Here is a 14,605-nt window from a genome sequence, read left to right as displayed (position 1 = left end):
ATTATTATATGGTACATTACCAAAAACTGTTACATAATATATCCAAATAAATTATCCCTGAAATTTTCTTATCTTGGGTAATGATGGCTGTTTTAGCACTTTTGGGTCCAGTGGAGGCATCAATTTTTAACGCAACTACAGATATCGTTTGTTATTACAGGATTTTGCAATATCTAACTATTCTTGAGTTTTTTGCTTTTGCTACAAAACCAAATACAGCTCTATATCTATTTTGAAATAATGTTATAAATGATTAAAGTTGTAAACTGCTTTTTAAAACGCTTTTTCTATAAATATAATTAGGTACTAAATTTAGCAATCATCTTCATCTTATGTTTGAAAAGAATTATTAATAATTGTTCCTTACTAACTAAAATTGGAACTTGCAATTAAAATTCAATATCCCATTGATTCGAATAGAAAATATGAATAGGCCTACGAAATGTTTGGAAATATTCTAAGAGACTATGTATTCAAATTTAATATCCCAATTCTAATTTTATTCTCAATTCTAAGAGACTAGATAAGCAGAATATGACGAGCGGTTTCGGTGAGAACAAATTTCTACATTAAAATATTCATCAAATGACTAAATCACTTAATTGATACAGTTCACTGCGAGGCTGGGTGAATAAGAATATTAGCAATATTACAAATTCATATTCAGTTTATATCTATTTTCTGTTATGTCCAAAATTATCATAAATTTCTTTAAAAATCTCACAATAAATTATCCACACATTTATGAAAACTAATAATTTCAAATCACAAGAAAATTTGTCTCTATTGCATAGAGCAGTACTCGGATAAAGTTCACTTCTAGATAAATAAAGTAGGATTCACAAATGAATAGGATGAAAAAATACAGAAGACCTTCTGTATACAGAATACAGATAGACTGTGCTCAAGAATCTCTCAATAAGGAAATTATTGAAGATATATAACATAAATAGCTGTAGTGGCGACCCTATCAAACGAATCGATGGAAGCATTGTGTAACTTAAATTAATCCTGTAATAAATCTTTACTGTAGTAGTACTCTCAATCTCATCTAAAAATCAAACAAGTCTCAATGATAAATCCCAATTGCAGTATTCAAGCCACATTAAATTAATGATATCAAGGTAACTGCACATTTGAGGATACCTAGGCACAGAATACATGAAGAATGGAAAGTATCAATCCAACCAATGCATTTACATGACGCCAAGACTTGGGTGCACTAAGACCACGTCATGAGACAGTGCCATCTTTTTAGAAATTAAAATTACCGCTACTATTACAATTCTAGACTTTATTTCAAGATGGGGTTTTTGGCGTCAAGATACTGTAGTGGGGTCCCCGTTATGATGGCAGTGGAGAAGAGCGTTGCCGATCCTCTGTCTTGTCAATGCCTTCAATAGACGGTAGCTGATGCAGATTTATCGATGTAATATTAAAAATACAGTAATCAATTATATTCTATCAAGCAAGAAATTATATTTTACAATAATTTCATAATGATTTTTCATAATATTATGATAAAATACTTTGTTAATTAATAATTAATTCTACAAAGACGATCTGGCAACAGAGCAGAGCGAGAAAAAAATAGAACTTTCTGCTTTGTTGAATGATAGACAATGATAGCAGTACCATTGCTAATCAAAAACTGCCATACTTGTAACGTGAACCTTGAATAGCTGACTTTCCATTCTGTATGTAGTCTGGAGTAGCCAAGGAGAAGCAGAGGATCAAGTTACATGGAGATGAGTTGATGGCGGAGCAAAATATTACTTGAAACTATTAATCAAATATGAGATGCTAATTAGTGTTTAGTGAATATAATCAACTAAAGAGTTGACCTACTACAAATTTAATGAATTTGAATGAGTAAATGTGAATTACAAAATTCTCAGCTGGAAATTGTTTCTCATGTATGTTTTCTGAGATGTCTTTTTAAGGAACTTGAGTCACCACATTTAAAGTCACAAAAGTTGCAGCTAAAAGATGTTTCCCCAGTATGAGTTCTGAGATGACGTTTTAAACTACTTGAACGAGCACATTTATAGTCGCAAAAGTTGCAACTAAAAGGTGTTTCCCCTGTATGTGTTCTGAGATGTCTTTTTAAGGAACTTGAGTCAAAACATTTATAGTCACAAAAGTTGCAGCTGAAAGGTTTTTCTCCTGTATGTGTTTTGAGATGTCTTTTTAAGGAACTTGAACGAGCACATTTATAGTCACAAGAGTTGCAGCTGAAAGGTGTTTCTCCTGTATGTGTTCTGAGATGGATTTTCAAAGTACTTGATTGAGTACATTTATAGTCACAAAATTCGCAAATGAAAGGTGTTTCTCCTGTATGTGTTATGAGATGTATTTTCAAACTACTTGAACGAGCACATTTATAGTCACAAAAAGTGCAGCTGAAAGGTGTTTCTCCTGTATGTTTTCTGAGATGTATTTTCAAACTACTTGATTTATTACATTTATAGTCACAAAATTCGCAAATGAAAGGTGTTTCTCCTGTATGAGTTCTGAGATGTATTTTCAAACTATCTGGACGAGCACATTTATAGTCACAAAAGTTGCAACTGAAAGGTGTTTCTCCTGTATGTGTTCTGAGATGTATTTTCAAACTATTTGATTGAGCACATTTATAGTGACAGAATTCGCAAATGAAAGGTGTTTCTCCTGTATGTGTTCTGAGATGTCGTTTTAAACTACTTGATTGAGCACATTTATAGTCACAAAAGTTGCAGCTGAAAGGTGTTTCCCCTGTATGTGTTCTGAGATGTCTTTTCAAGCAACTTGAATGAGCACATTTATAGTCACAAATCTCACAACTGAAAGGCTTTCCACCAGTGTGTTTTCTTATGTGTTTATTCAAATCATGGGAACGGTGCGTTTCATAGCTGCAGTCAGCACAACTGTAGAGCTTGGTCTTTTTGCCAGCCACAGATGTCTCAGTACACTTTTCCACTAGAGAGATTGAATGTGCCTTCAGTCCACCCACTTCTGTTGCATTGGCAGTTCCTGATGTGATGCAGTTTGGAGGCCACATCTCCGTTTCACTCTTCACTGAACTTCCTTCTGCCTCTTGCTCAACTGCAAACATTGATAATGTAAATTGTTATTGGTGATTAGAACAGAATATAGATGAGGAATGATGGAACTAGTGAAAACTTCTAAAAAGCATTGAGACTGAGTGATGATGGAAAAAATGTATCAGAGGTAAATTTAAATAATGACATTATGATTAATAACAATGACTAAGTTATAATTCTTTCCTTTCCCTTTTCCTTCGTCCTGGTACGGTACCCCCAGAAGAAGGAAGTCTATTACAGAAAATATAACAAACAAAAATGAAAAATACACTTATAAAAAGAAATCGTACAAACCAAAAATTAAAAATAATGAACAAATCAAAAATGACAAATGATAAGAAAATTCCTTCTCAGTGGAAAATTTCAAAAATTATACATCAGACGATACATAAATACTCCAAAACCTCCTGAAAAAAGTTTGACTGGAGGAGTCAAGTTTTACATTATATTTCTATAAGAAAATAAAGATAGAAATAATCAACCAGTGATCTCAAAATAATTATTTTCAATTCAAATCATATGAAAAGAGAAATAGTTGTAATTCTTAAGTAAAAATAATTTATTGATACATTAATAATAAGATAATAATACTAATAATAATAATAATAAAGTTGCTGGCATACTGCACCAGGACCTGGCATTAAGGCATAAGTTGATTGTTGAGAAAGTCCCTTACTATCAATATGCTCCAACTTCAATCCTAGAGAACAATACCCACAAGCTGTATTGGGACAGATCTGTGCTGACTATTCCACATAACAGGCCAGATTTAATCCTGATGAATAAGCTGACCAGGGAAACAGTCTTAATAGATGTAGGCATTCCATGCTGCCATAACATGGAACACTACTATAGTGAAAAGATTTCCAAGTGTCTCCCCCTGGCAGCTGAGATAAAGGATATCTGGCATCAAGAGAAAGTGGAAATCGTTCCAGTCATAAATCTGCAGTTGGATTGATGGGGGAAAAAGCGACTGTAAACCTAAGTCATCTGGGTGCCTCGAGAAACAAGATCTACTTGATGCAGAAGGCAGTGATGCTCAACACTGTATAAATGGTTAGGGCATTCTTAAACCTAGCAGCAGAATAATTCATCAAAGTCTTGTCATAGACAGATTTTGATAAAAAACTCACATAGTATGTGATGAAAAATAAAAATAATAATAATAAAACTCTTTGAAAAATGAATAGAATTACAGTACTTTTTCATTTGGTGATGTGGAAAAGATTGGAAAGTAATGTTCACTCAATTAAATAATTATTAGTTTTCATGGCGTAGTTTTAAGTTTGTAGCTTTACAGAGAGTATTAATTGTAATTCTACTGGGAAATATCATAGTTGCACATTTTCTCTTACAGGATTTACCAGTCCTGAATATAAAAAAGCTACATGTAAGGAATTTGCCACAATCTAATCACCTAAGTAGACCTAATCAATCAAGAATTGGATAGTGATAGAATGAATCTCACCACATGCATCCTCTTTGATGAATATGAGATTGTAGCCAGGGATCAAATATTGTTGGCTGGAACCATCATCGGTTGGAGAGTCTGCAGTGCTGCACCCTGGCGCTGGTTCTTGGCTGCTATCATTCTCCTGCTTAACTGCCGCCATCTGCAATTTAGTATCACAATCAATGAGAAGACAATGGCCCATATGAATAAAACGAGAGCAAATGCTCATGAGCAAGAGCATGGAGCATAAGGTAGAAGCAAAAGCATTTGCTTTACCTTATGCTCCTGAACTCTGGAGCAAATGCTCACGTATTTTAAAGATTTTTCATCAGCTGATTCGCTTTTGTAGCCTTAGTTTGTTTTTATAGCTCTCGGAATCGCTAAATATGCAAGTAGGGTGCACCGCTTGTGTTTGCGTCGTCTGCTATGTTTTATATTTATGAATAGAGTTTTAGGTTAGTTGAGTTTAGAATTTTGAAATAATAGCGTGAAAAAATGTCATTTCTATAATAATCTTCAGCATATTCTTGTAATATCAATAGCATTCTTATAATCGTCTACACTCTCATCTTCTTAAATGACTATTTTCTATTTTGTGATGGCTATCTTTTGTATTCATTCTTTTGTAGGGATAATGGTGATATATATCATGGTTGAATCTAAAAAGAGTTTTCTAGTTCTCAACTATTGGTTGTGATCGTATCTGGTATAGTTTCCTCTTCCTCAAACGAATTAGTTGAGCCATTTTACTATGAGCAAAAGGTAATAAGCTGCTCTAGACTAGACTCACCTTTTTTGAAGCATTTGCTTCAAAAGTTGAGGAAATGCTCTAGTTTATTCATACAATTTTGAGCAAAAGCTTTTACTTTTGAGCAAATGCTCAAACTATTTTTTTGATGAGCATGAGCAAAAGGTTTTGCTCACGTTTATTCATAGAAAATGAAGCAAATGCTCCATATTTTAGAAGTATAAGCAAATGCTCAACTTTATTCATATGGCTCTATAAATTCATTCCACACTTGACATAGCCTATCAATCACAAACCGTGACACTTTGGGCAATTGAGAATTGTTTTGAGAAGCAGATACTGAATCAGATGTAGTCAATGTTAGTAAAATCCGAAAGTAAAGCACATTTAATTCAAGGAATTTAAAAGTAATCTTCCAAAGCACTAATCGAAATTTGAAAACATGAATATGAATATTATACTTCTACACCAAATGTCAGATAGACTTATTATGGTTTCAATTCCACATTTTTTGTTATCTTTGATTCTTTCCATTGGACAAAACACTCTTTTCAACTCTGAACCTCTAATGATTCTCATAGAATATGATCATTAAATTGATTCCAACACTTCCAAGCTATTACATTTGTTTCTATCAAGAAGTTGAGGAGCCATATTTTCATCTTACTAAACATTGAAATTACTGGAAAATAGAAATTGCTCAATGACTGATTTTTGGTAACAACTGTATCACCATGTCTCTTGGACCTATTGATATTTTTATTACAAATAAATTCAAAATACATATGTTACTTGTAAAATCCGTTTACATTTTTGAAATACATGCCTGATTGGATGTTGAATCCGATGACTCATCTTTGACATTATAAGATGCAATTACACACACTCTAGTTGCATCTTCTTCCTTCTCAATTTTGATCTGCTAACAAAAGAAAAGGTTTTTGTTACTTGAAAACGAGATCAATATTAAACTCAGCAAGTAATAGTGCTTGGTATTAGAATTTCGTTAATAGGTGATGTTTGTTTATTTATGCTTGCCAGAGTGATAGTCCTACTGATAACATTCTTGAAAGTAATTCAATAGAAAAAGTAATTCAATGTTAATACAGAAGAAGTTTAGATGTGAAAAAAGGTGTCAAATATCCTAATGGATCAAAAATGTGTGCTAAAGTTGATAAAACATTTCGTTTTGTAGCTAGACTGGATGGAACCTTCACCCTGTAGAAGAGGTAGTAACCCATTGGATTCGATTGGAAGCCAAGAATTTTAATGTTTTTATCAGACTCCAAAGTGAAATCTTTTGCATCAATAGTGCAATGCTCTGGAGGGAGATTTGATAGAATGGTAGAATGATTGCTGGCCCACTTTAGCAATTCAAATTTCCCTTTGCTTAACAATTCAGTAAGCTGCAGTTGCTTGGTTGCTTCCATTGATGAGACTGATGTAACTATATCATCCATGTAAGTAGAAAACCGTAAGGCTTCAGAAGCCGCAGGGAACATTTTTTCTTCATCTTCAATAAACTGATGCATAGTACAAATGGCAAGAAATGGCGATGATGATACACCATACGACATAGTTGTTAGAGTATACTCTTTCATTTCTTCTCCCTTTTCGGATTTTGTCCATTTTATTTCAACATTATCCTGTCTATCATCATCTAACTCTTCCAAATTTCGTTTCTCCCTTTCAAAAACATCTTCTCCAATTTCCTTTTTCGGTATGGGTCTTCCCATTGGTTTGATTTCATGTGGACTATGAATCACTTTTAACTCTTTCCTTAAATTACCGTTGATCGGTAAATAACTGTTGAAGGCTATACCTTGTTTACCTGGAACTTCTTCTAAATTATCTCCCAATTCTTCTTCTCGAATCATGGAAACATTTTCTCCGACATCAGTTTTACCTTCAAGATATCCCGATATCTCCCTCATATTTGTTTCCTTAGATGGTAATTCTACAATGTATCTACCAGTATTCAAACGACAAACAGTTGATTTGTATATCTCCTCACAAGCCATTTCACTTTCCAATATTTTTTTTGTCCTAGGTGGCTCTTCTACGACCCAAAATCGCTTCACCAACTCTTCTGAATTAGCATTGGAATACATGCACAGATTATTTGAGATAGTAGAACTCTCCTCTGATACCTTACCCATCAGGCAGTAGCCCCATACAGTTTCTAGGGCAGATGGTGTATCCGCTGGACCAATCACCTTTCTTCCAGTCAGAATGAAGGGGAAATATTCAGCACCCAATAGAATATCAACCTCCTCTGAAAGGAAAAATTCAGAATCTGCTAGCTCCAGTCCTTCAATATGTGCCCAGTACGCATTTTTTATCTGATTTGTAGCTGCTATTTTGTTGACTCCTGACGCGGTAATTTTTAATGAAGGGGAGTTCGGTATTTCAAATTCACAGTTAGTAATTTCATCTGTCACTTCCAGTTTAGTATCAGATAATCCATAGATTGGCAAACTATGTGTTTTCTGTACCACTAAACCCAGTTTTTTCATGCATCGCCTTGTAATGAATGACTCGGTGCTTGCACTATCTAATAATACTTTGACCTTATGATAATTGCCTTGATTACCTCGAACTCCCAATTTAACAGTTGGTAACAATACTAAGGAACTATTTACATTCGGAAATACTTTCTTAGCTGAGTCAGTAACAAATGTTTGATGGCTTTGATCAGCGACGTCGTGCCCGTCTACCCTGCTCATTTGTTTATTATCGGCCAATATGTTGGTGTTTTCAACAGGCGGCTGTCTTGGCTCTAAATGGAGGAGCGAATGATGACACGAATTACAGTGACTGCACGGCTTCCTTCTTCTACAATCTCTAATAAAGTGCCCTGCCAATAAACAGCATATGCATAGTTTCCATTCTTTTACACGTTTTAATCTATCAGACGGTTTGAGATTCAAGAACACTTCACAATTTTCCAGTTCATGAGAATTATTACATTCAATACATTTCAGCTCGTCCGATTTCGATTTAACAATCATAGCTGAAGCTTTGTAATTTCCCATAGTGGGTTTCGATTTCCCAAACTGCTTACATGAGGAGGCTTCTGACAATGTAGATGATCCCAATAAATCAGTGGATTTAGTAGCTTCTAAAATAACAGCTTCATCATTCAAAAATATTTTGAAGTTTTTCAAATCGGATACTGTTCCATTTCTTAGCAGTCTCTGCCACTTCTCTCTCAATTCTTCAGTCAGTTTTTTACGTAAGACAAATAATAACGGAATCGACCAGTCATTAACTGCATGACCAATTGGTTTTAGTGCTGCAATATACTCAGCTAAATGAGTGATGAATTTTCGTAGCGAGTCTGGTTGCTTATTAACTGCTGGCATATCAAAAATTGCTTGCAAGTATGCATCAGTCAGCTTGTAAGAGTCATTGTAGTGATTCAATAATAATTTCCATGCCTCAGCATAATGATCACTTGTCAATGGGACTACAGAAATGACTGACAGTGCATCGCCTCTCAGTACAGACCGAAGATACATATGTTTTTGTATGTCAGCAATTTGACCATTATCATGAACCGTGGCTTTGAATAAATCTTTAAATTGACTCCAAATTTTCAAATCGCCATCAAAAGTCATTAAAGGAAGCTTAGGTAGGGCAACTGACGTGATATTTCCAGTTGTAGGTGAAGAAGCTACATTGGAAGAACTAATATTCAAATTTGTTTGAGTGGATGGTAAGGTTTCGAGAATAGCCTTGACATTGAAATAAAACTCATCAAATTCGCTCCACTAGACGAACCTATTAGACGATATTTCAAACTTATGTCCTATTCAAATTCGATTAACAAATCAATCCGGATGGTTGGACCATGTTTATTCGACAGAGGCTGGCTCAAACAGCACTCTGGTTTGTGGACTGTATCAATTACATCGAGAACCTTTTGGGGGTTGTCTGGCATTGGGTAGCAAGTTGAACAATTTAAATGGCTAAGTGCACAATAACATAGGCCTACCTTCATGTCCAAATCCTCCTTGCTTCTAGGATCCCGGGTCCAGATCACAATATGAGACTAGACGACACTTGTAATAGATCACAATAAATCAATAGATCACTTTGCAAAAATCAACATTACGAGAAGTGAGCTGTTGGATTGGCTAGCAGTTGGCAACTGTCCGCAATTATGCTATGCGCATCACCCTTCGATTGCCCCCTCCACCACACAACACCAGACAACAAAGAGGAACATTGATAGTTTCGTCCGAACAGACATATTTTTTAATTTTATACAATTTATTTCAACATCCTTCAAACCATGTTCAGTAATGATCAGAACATCAGGACTTTCATCTTCAATCAAAATTTCCAAAAGATCAATCTTATGAAATAGACCATCTATGTTCTGATGAATTACCTTCAAATCATAAACATTCGTCCTCTTGTTTACTACAGGTCTCCTACACTCAATGTCACTCCTAAAAAACTGCCATCATGGAGAGGGATTGCTTGATCTGAATTACAGTTACCTGGCTTACTTATAGTATCTCTCTCATTAATAATTTCGAGAATTCTATCAGCTATATAGTATTTTGCAAACATATTCAAGTGAAAACCATGGCGAGTGTGAAAACGCCTTCCAAGTTTACTAATTCCAATAACAATAACATTTTTGAAATATTTACAAATCTTATGAATCTCAGTATTCACCTTACAGCTTCATTAACACATGACCACCTTGGTAAATCGTACCGGAAAGGAACATCAGTTATAAAAACTCTCATGTGTCTTATGTGATAAAGTCTCTGACAAAGTGCTGACAGATATTTATCCATCTCATTACAAGCTATATCATTACCCAGATATAATTACTGCCGCATCCTGTATTACCAAATCTGAACATTCCTTGATACAATCTTTAGTGACATCCTGAAATTTAGCTCCTGGCTTGAGAATTGTTCTGATTTCATGATTACTCCTATCGGCCAATAAGTCACCTACCATTCTCCCTTGGCTACTTACAAAAAGTCTTATCTTATTCCTATTCCTATATTTGGGTTTCGAGGTATTCATACCTATTTCATTTAAATGACTCTTTTCATTAATTTTATGATTATTTTTAGTCGGTATTTTTAATTTATCAGTTTCTTTACGCTTTAGTCGACCATCAAGAAGAATATTCTTTGCAATGTGAGAATCCAATTCATTTCCTATCTCAAATGGAACTTCTAAATGACTAATACATTCTACACTCTTGAATGTTTTTTGCTTCAAATACTGAGCAATCGTGTCAAGCACTTTCCATCTAAACAATTTTATGTCAAACTTTGTGAACTTAAGATTCAGAACAGCACCTTTATCTTTATTTTCGATTCTTATTCTTACATACTGCTCTAGATGGTAAAGAACAAAAATCCCACAATCATGTGACTTTTCCTGCCTCAAACAGTTAACAGCTATTGCCTTATCTACTTTTAAAGCATGTTTCAACCTATCTAACAAAATTGACATGGGTTTTTCATTGAAGTTATTCAAAGAATCAAAATGATAAACGGAAGAATCGGTAAAATCGTAGATAACAAGACTCCAGTGAGAGCCATTCCAACCAGAGTGCAAATTACTGTTAGAATTTAGATTATCATTGAGAATGAACACTATATTTTTCTTTGCATATTTATCGGAATTTAGAAAAGAAGAATCAAAGCTACTATCATTAATTAAGAGTGATGTTACTACCGGATCAACAATCACAAGATCCTTTATGTGAGCATACATTCTAGAACAATAGGCATTTATGTCATTATCAGATAGAAGTTTGTCACTCACAAAGGCACTCAATCTATCAATTAATGTGGACACCTGACTCTGAGCGACAGGGGAGTAGTTCTGCACATCCGACTTTCCACGAGCAGCACCAGAAGAAGCGTTGCGACGCCGAGGCAAAAGGGGATCGTTGCCAAGAGAATTGTTAGCTGAACTATTGTTGACTACATAGGTATTAATTGGGTCATATTCAGTTTGAGACGCCTTGTCAGCTACATTTTTTTCAGTCATACTCTTTATCAGCAAATCATTTTGGATGGAGCGGTCGACTGCTGCCTGCCACTCGGCTCTTGAGCGTGTCAGTTGCTCCCTCAAAGAATCATTTTCACGCCGAAGCTCAGCAATCTCCTCACCATCTTCCATATTAAGAAACTCAACGGAAGCTGGAGAACCGTGAGAGTAATTTAAGCTACCATCAATATTAGATATGTTATTTATATTTTGATCTCTATTGGGGGTAGAAAAAGCATCGGATTTGGGAATAATTATTGACGATGGATGGCTGTGATGATGTGATCCTACCTTCAAAATTTTTGTTATTTGCTTATCTGTTTTCATGGTAGCTTTACAGTCTTTGTTTATACATCTCCAAGACAGATCACCTGAGACTAGAAGACGATCTTTCCTGTATGAAAACCCGTCATATTCAATTTTATTATTACCTTTTGTAGTGTTCTTTATTTTAAATTCGATCATACTGACCATATATTAATCTACTCATACGAATAAACTACCGGTAATTAAATGCTAATAGTGCCCAGTAGTATTGGAAATCAAGCATAGAGTCAATCATAGGATAAAGCAGAATAACAGCAATTATTTATTATTGTGAATGCGGAGCTGATTACTGTACATTTCAAACCTCGCGCAGTGACCAAACAGAACTACACACAAACAATTCTACATGTTGCTAAGATACTAGCTTTCCCGCCAAAATGTTCGAAAGAATGCACAGCTGATCACACTCACCAACAGTAGAATTAATACAATCCAATTTAGAAACAAACAGTCTTATCTTATCACTTGATAATGCCGAAAATTCAATAGAATTGTCTCACCAGTGTTAATGGACCCACCAAGATAAGCACTCTGAAGAAATAAATACTTTAAAGAAGAACGTGCCCCGACAAACGACTGTCTACTCAGTTGAGCCAGCTAAAAACTTAGGTTAGGAAGATAGTCAGAAATGAAATTGCCCACCACCAGCAATCACACACTGAGCACAGGGAATTCACTTCACAGTACAGCAAACCAGCACTTAATGATTTGTAATTTCGTAAGTAAAACTTATACATTCACCAATAAAACTCAAGTTTAACATTTAAATACAGAGATACATGAAAGCCTGTTCACTCATCCTGCGCGTGCGCAGTTCCTTGCTTTGATGATTAATTTGGCTAAAGTGCACGTCCAGTGCCAACATACCTGTCATCAAATTTTTGGTTGGGATCAATTTAGTATGTTATTTTGAGCACAAAATCACAAAAATTAAACGGAGCTCACTATTGTTTTTGAAATAAACTAAGTTCAAAGTAGCAGAACTTTACATGCATTTAACCTATAAGTAGCAACCATAAGTAGCTAAGGTTAGGAAAAGCTTTATGTTAGAAAAGCTTAGGTTAGGAAAAGCTTTGGGTTAGGAAAACTCAAATTAGGAATATCATAATTTGATGATTTAAATAATCAAAATGGCTGCTACTCATAGGTTGAATGCATGTAAAATTGTGCTACTTTGTACTTAGTTTATTTAAAAACAATAGTGAGCGCCGTTTAATTTTTGTGATTTTGTGCTCAAAATAACATACTAAATCGATCCCAACCAAAAATTTGATAATAGGTATTTTGGCACTGGACGTGCACTTACACCATTAATTTTGCTGTCACAATCATGAAATTTACAAACAAGTTTTGAATTAGATTTTTTTCAATTGAAAAAAATTAGTTATCTTTTCGAAAGATAACTAAGAACACCAAGTACAAAGATTATTATTTTATCTGCATTTATATGGGAAAAGATTTACAATATTGACAATACAGTAATGTTTTAGGTTATGATCAAGTAAAATTACTTCAAAGCACTCACCAATTTATCCATTAGTTTCTTGAAAGAAAAAAGGAAAAATGAGAAATATGTTATACTTTTTAATTTTTGTATAAAAGATTAATTATAGATTTGAGCTGTAATGATATTGTTATAAGAGAAAACAAAACTTCCTTCTGATTACTAGCAAAGCAAGGAGAAAGTTAATATTTGAAAAAACGTTCCGATACTTACTGATATCGATATTTTGCTTCCGATACCGGTGGTACCAGTATCGGAAGATTCGGTAATTTACTGTTATCGATAACAAGTTGGAGTATCGAAACAGCAGGATCGAAAGCGTGAGAATTATTAGGTTCTTCTACTAGTCTATAGAAAATAAACTTTTCTATGGATGATATTTCAAAATAGTATAAATAGATCTCTGGAACCTCAGGTAATTAGGAAATTACCTAAATGAATCAAATGATCAGAGTTTTTGTTTTTGTATTTCACACTATAAACATAACTAGTAGTTATGTAAACAGTAGACCTCGCGCAGTAAAAACCGCATCCTGCTTTTATAGCCTAACTGTCCATCAGAGTAAATCCTGTCTGTATGTCGTATAGGCGAGATATAGGTGTGAAAACGGCTATGGCTGTTGGGGTTGGTGTATTAAAAATGCTAACATCAAAAGCTAATCTCCTTCAAGACATACTGGCAACAGGACAGCCCGACTATCTTCAAAGCAGAGAAAGTTCGAGACTTTGTGCAGGTTGCACAAAAACCGGTTCAATTTTAACCATGATTAGTTCCACGAGAACCAATCAGAGAATCTGTCTTTTCAAAAACACCATCTCTGATTGGTTCTCGTGAAGTTAATCTCGGTTAAAATTTAACCGGCTTTTGTGCAACCAGGCCTTTGAGAGACAATATGAGGTATGTTTTTTTAGTTATTAATTGCATGCGTTATTGCAAGCAATCAATAGTTCATTTAATAGTGCATAAAAATTGCATTCAATAAGGCATGCAATTTATAGTCTACACAGCAAATGATTTTTATATCGGCAGAGTTACAATTACCGACTTTTTAGGTTAAGATCTGACTTTTTGGCGAACTGCTTACCGTCAGCTAATTAGCGAGCTTAAAGAATGCATCTATGCAAAGTTTGATTTTAGATTCCCAATTATCAGGCTTCAGAAACAATTTAAACAACAAATTTCGAGTGAAAAGATTGAGCATGAAAATCTATACAATTGATGTTCAGTAACATTTTCAACTAAAATTGAAAATAAGCTTGAAATTTGAGAAAATGTGATTATCCAATTGCAAACTGTTGGCAACTGTTGATTCTATTAAATGATTCACTATGAAGAGATAGCAGACCTCTTATGTCTCCAGCGTTATTGTCCTGTCACCAGCTGGCTCAGATCTTTGTTTATAAGTAGTAGACTTGAGATGCACGTGAACACTAGCGTCAGGTGATAAATTTTCATA

The 14,605-nt window shown here is 34.5% G+C and overlaps 1 protein-coding gene across 11 annotated transcripts in view; it reads right to left on the bottom strand.

Annotated features, from left to right (window-relative positions):
- Window positions 1-36: 36 nt before the first annotated feature.
- Window positions 37-14,605, bottom strand: part of LOC111051292 (gastrula zinc finger protein XlCGF57.1-like) — a 76,706-nt gene continuing 62,137 nt past the window's right edge. For 5 of the 11 annotated variants that reach the window (XM_039432055.1, XM_039432053.1, XM_039432056.1 and 2 more), the window contains 3 exons: window positions 6,111-6,206; window positions 4,552-4,696; window positions 37-3,084 (listed from right to left, as the gene is read on the bottom strand). In XM_039432055.1, coding sequence (XP_039287989.1) covers window positions 1,913-3,084; window positions 4,552-4,696; window positions 6,111-6,206 — 1,413 coding nt within the window. In that variant the 3' untranslated portion in view covers window positions 37-1,912. Of the gene's footprint in view, window positions 3,085-4,551; window positions 4,697-6,110; window positions 6,207-11,089; window positions 11,994-13,169; window positions 13,360-14,605 lie in introns of those variants that run through there. The other 6 variants (XM_039432054.1, XM_039432062.1, XM_039432058.1 and 3 more) reach the window with 5 other exon arrangements.

This window comes from Nilaparvata lugens, chromosome 7 (genome assembly GCF_014356525.2).
Source record: "Nilaparvata lugens isolate BPH chromosome 7, ASM1435652v1, whole genome shotgun sequence".
NCBI lineage: Eukaryota > Metazoa > Arthropoda > Insecta > Hemiptera > Delphacidae > Nilaparvata > Nilaparvata lugens.
Note: the sequence above shows the minus strand (reverse complement) of the source record. Positions and strands in the feature narration are given on the sequence as shown.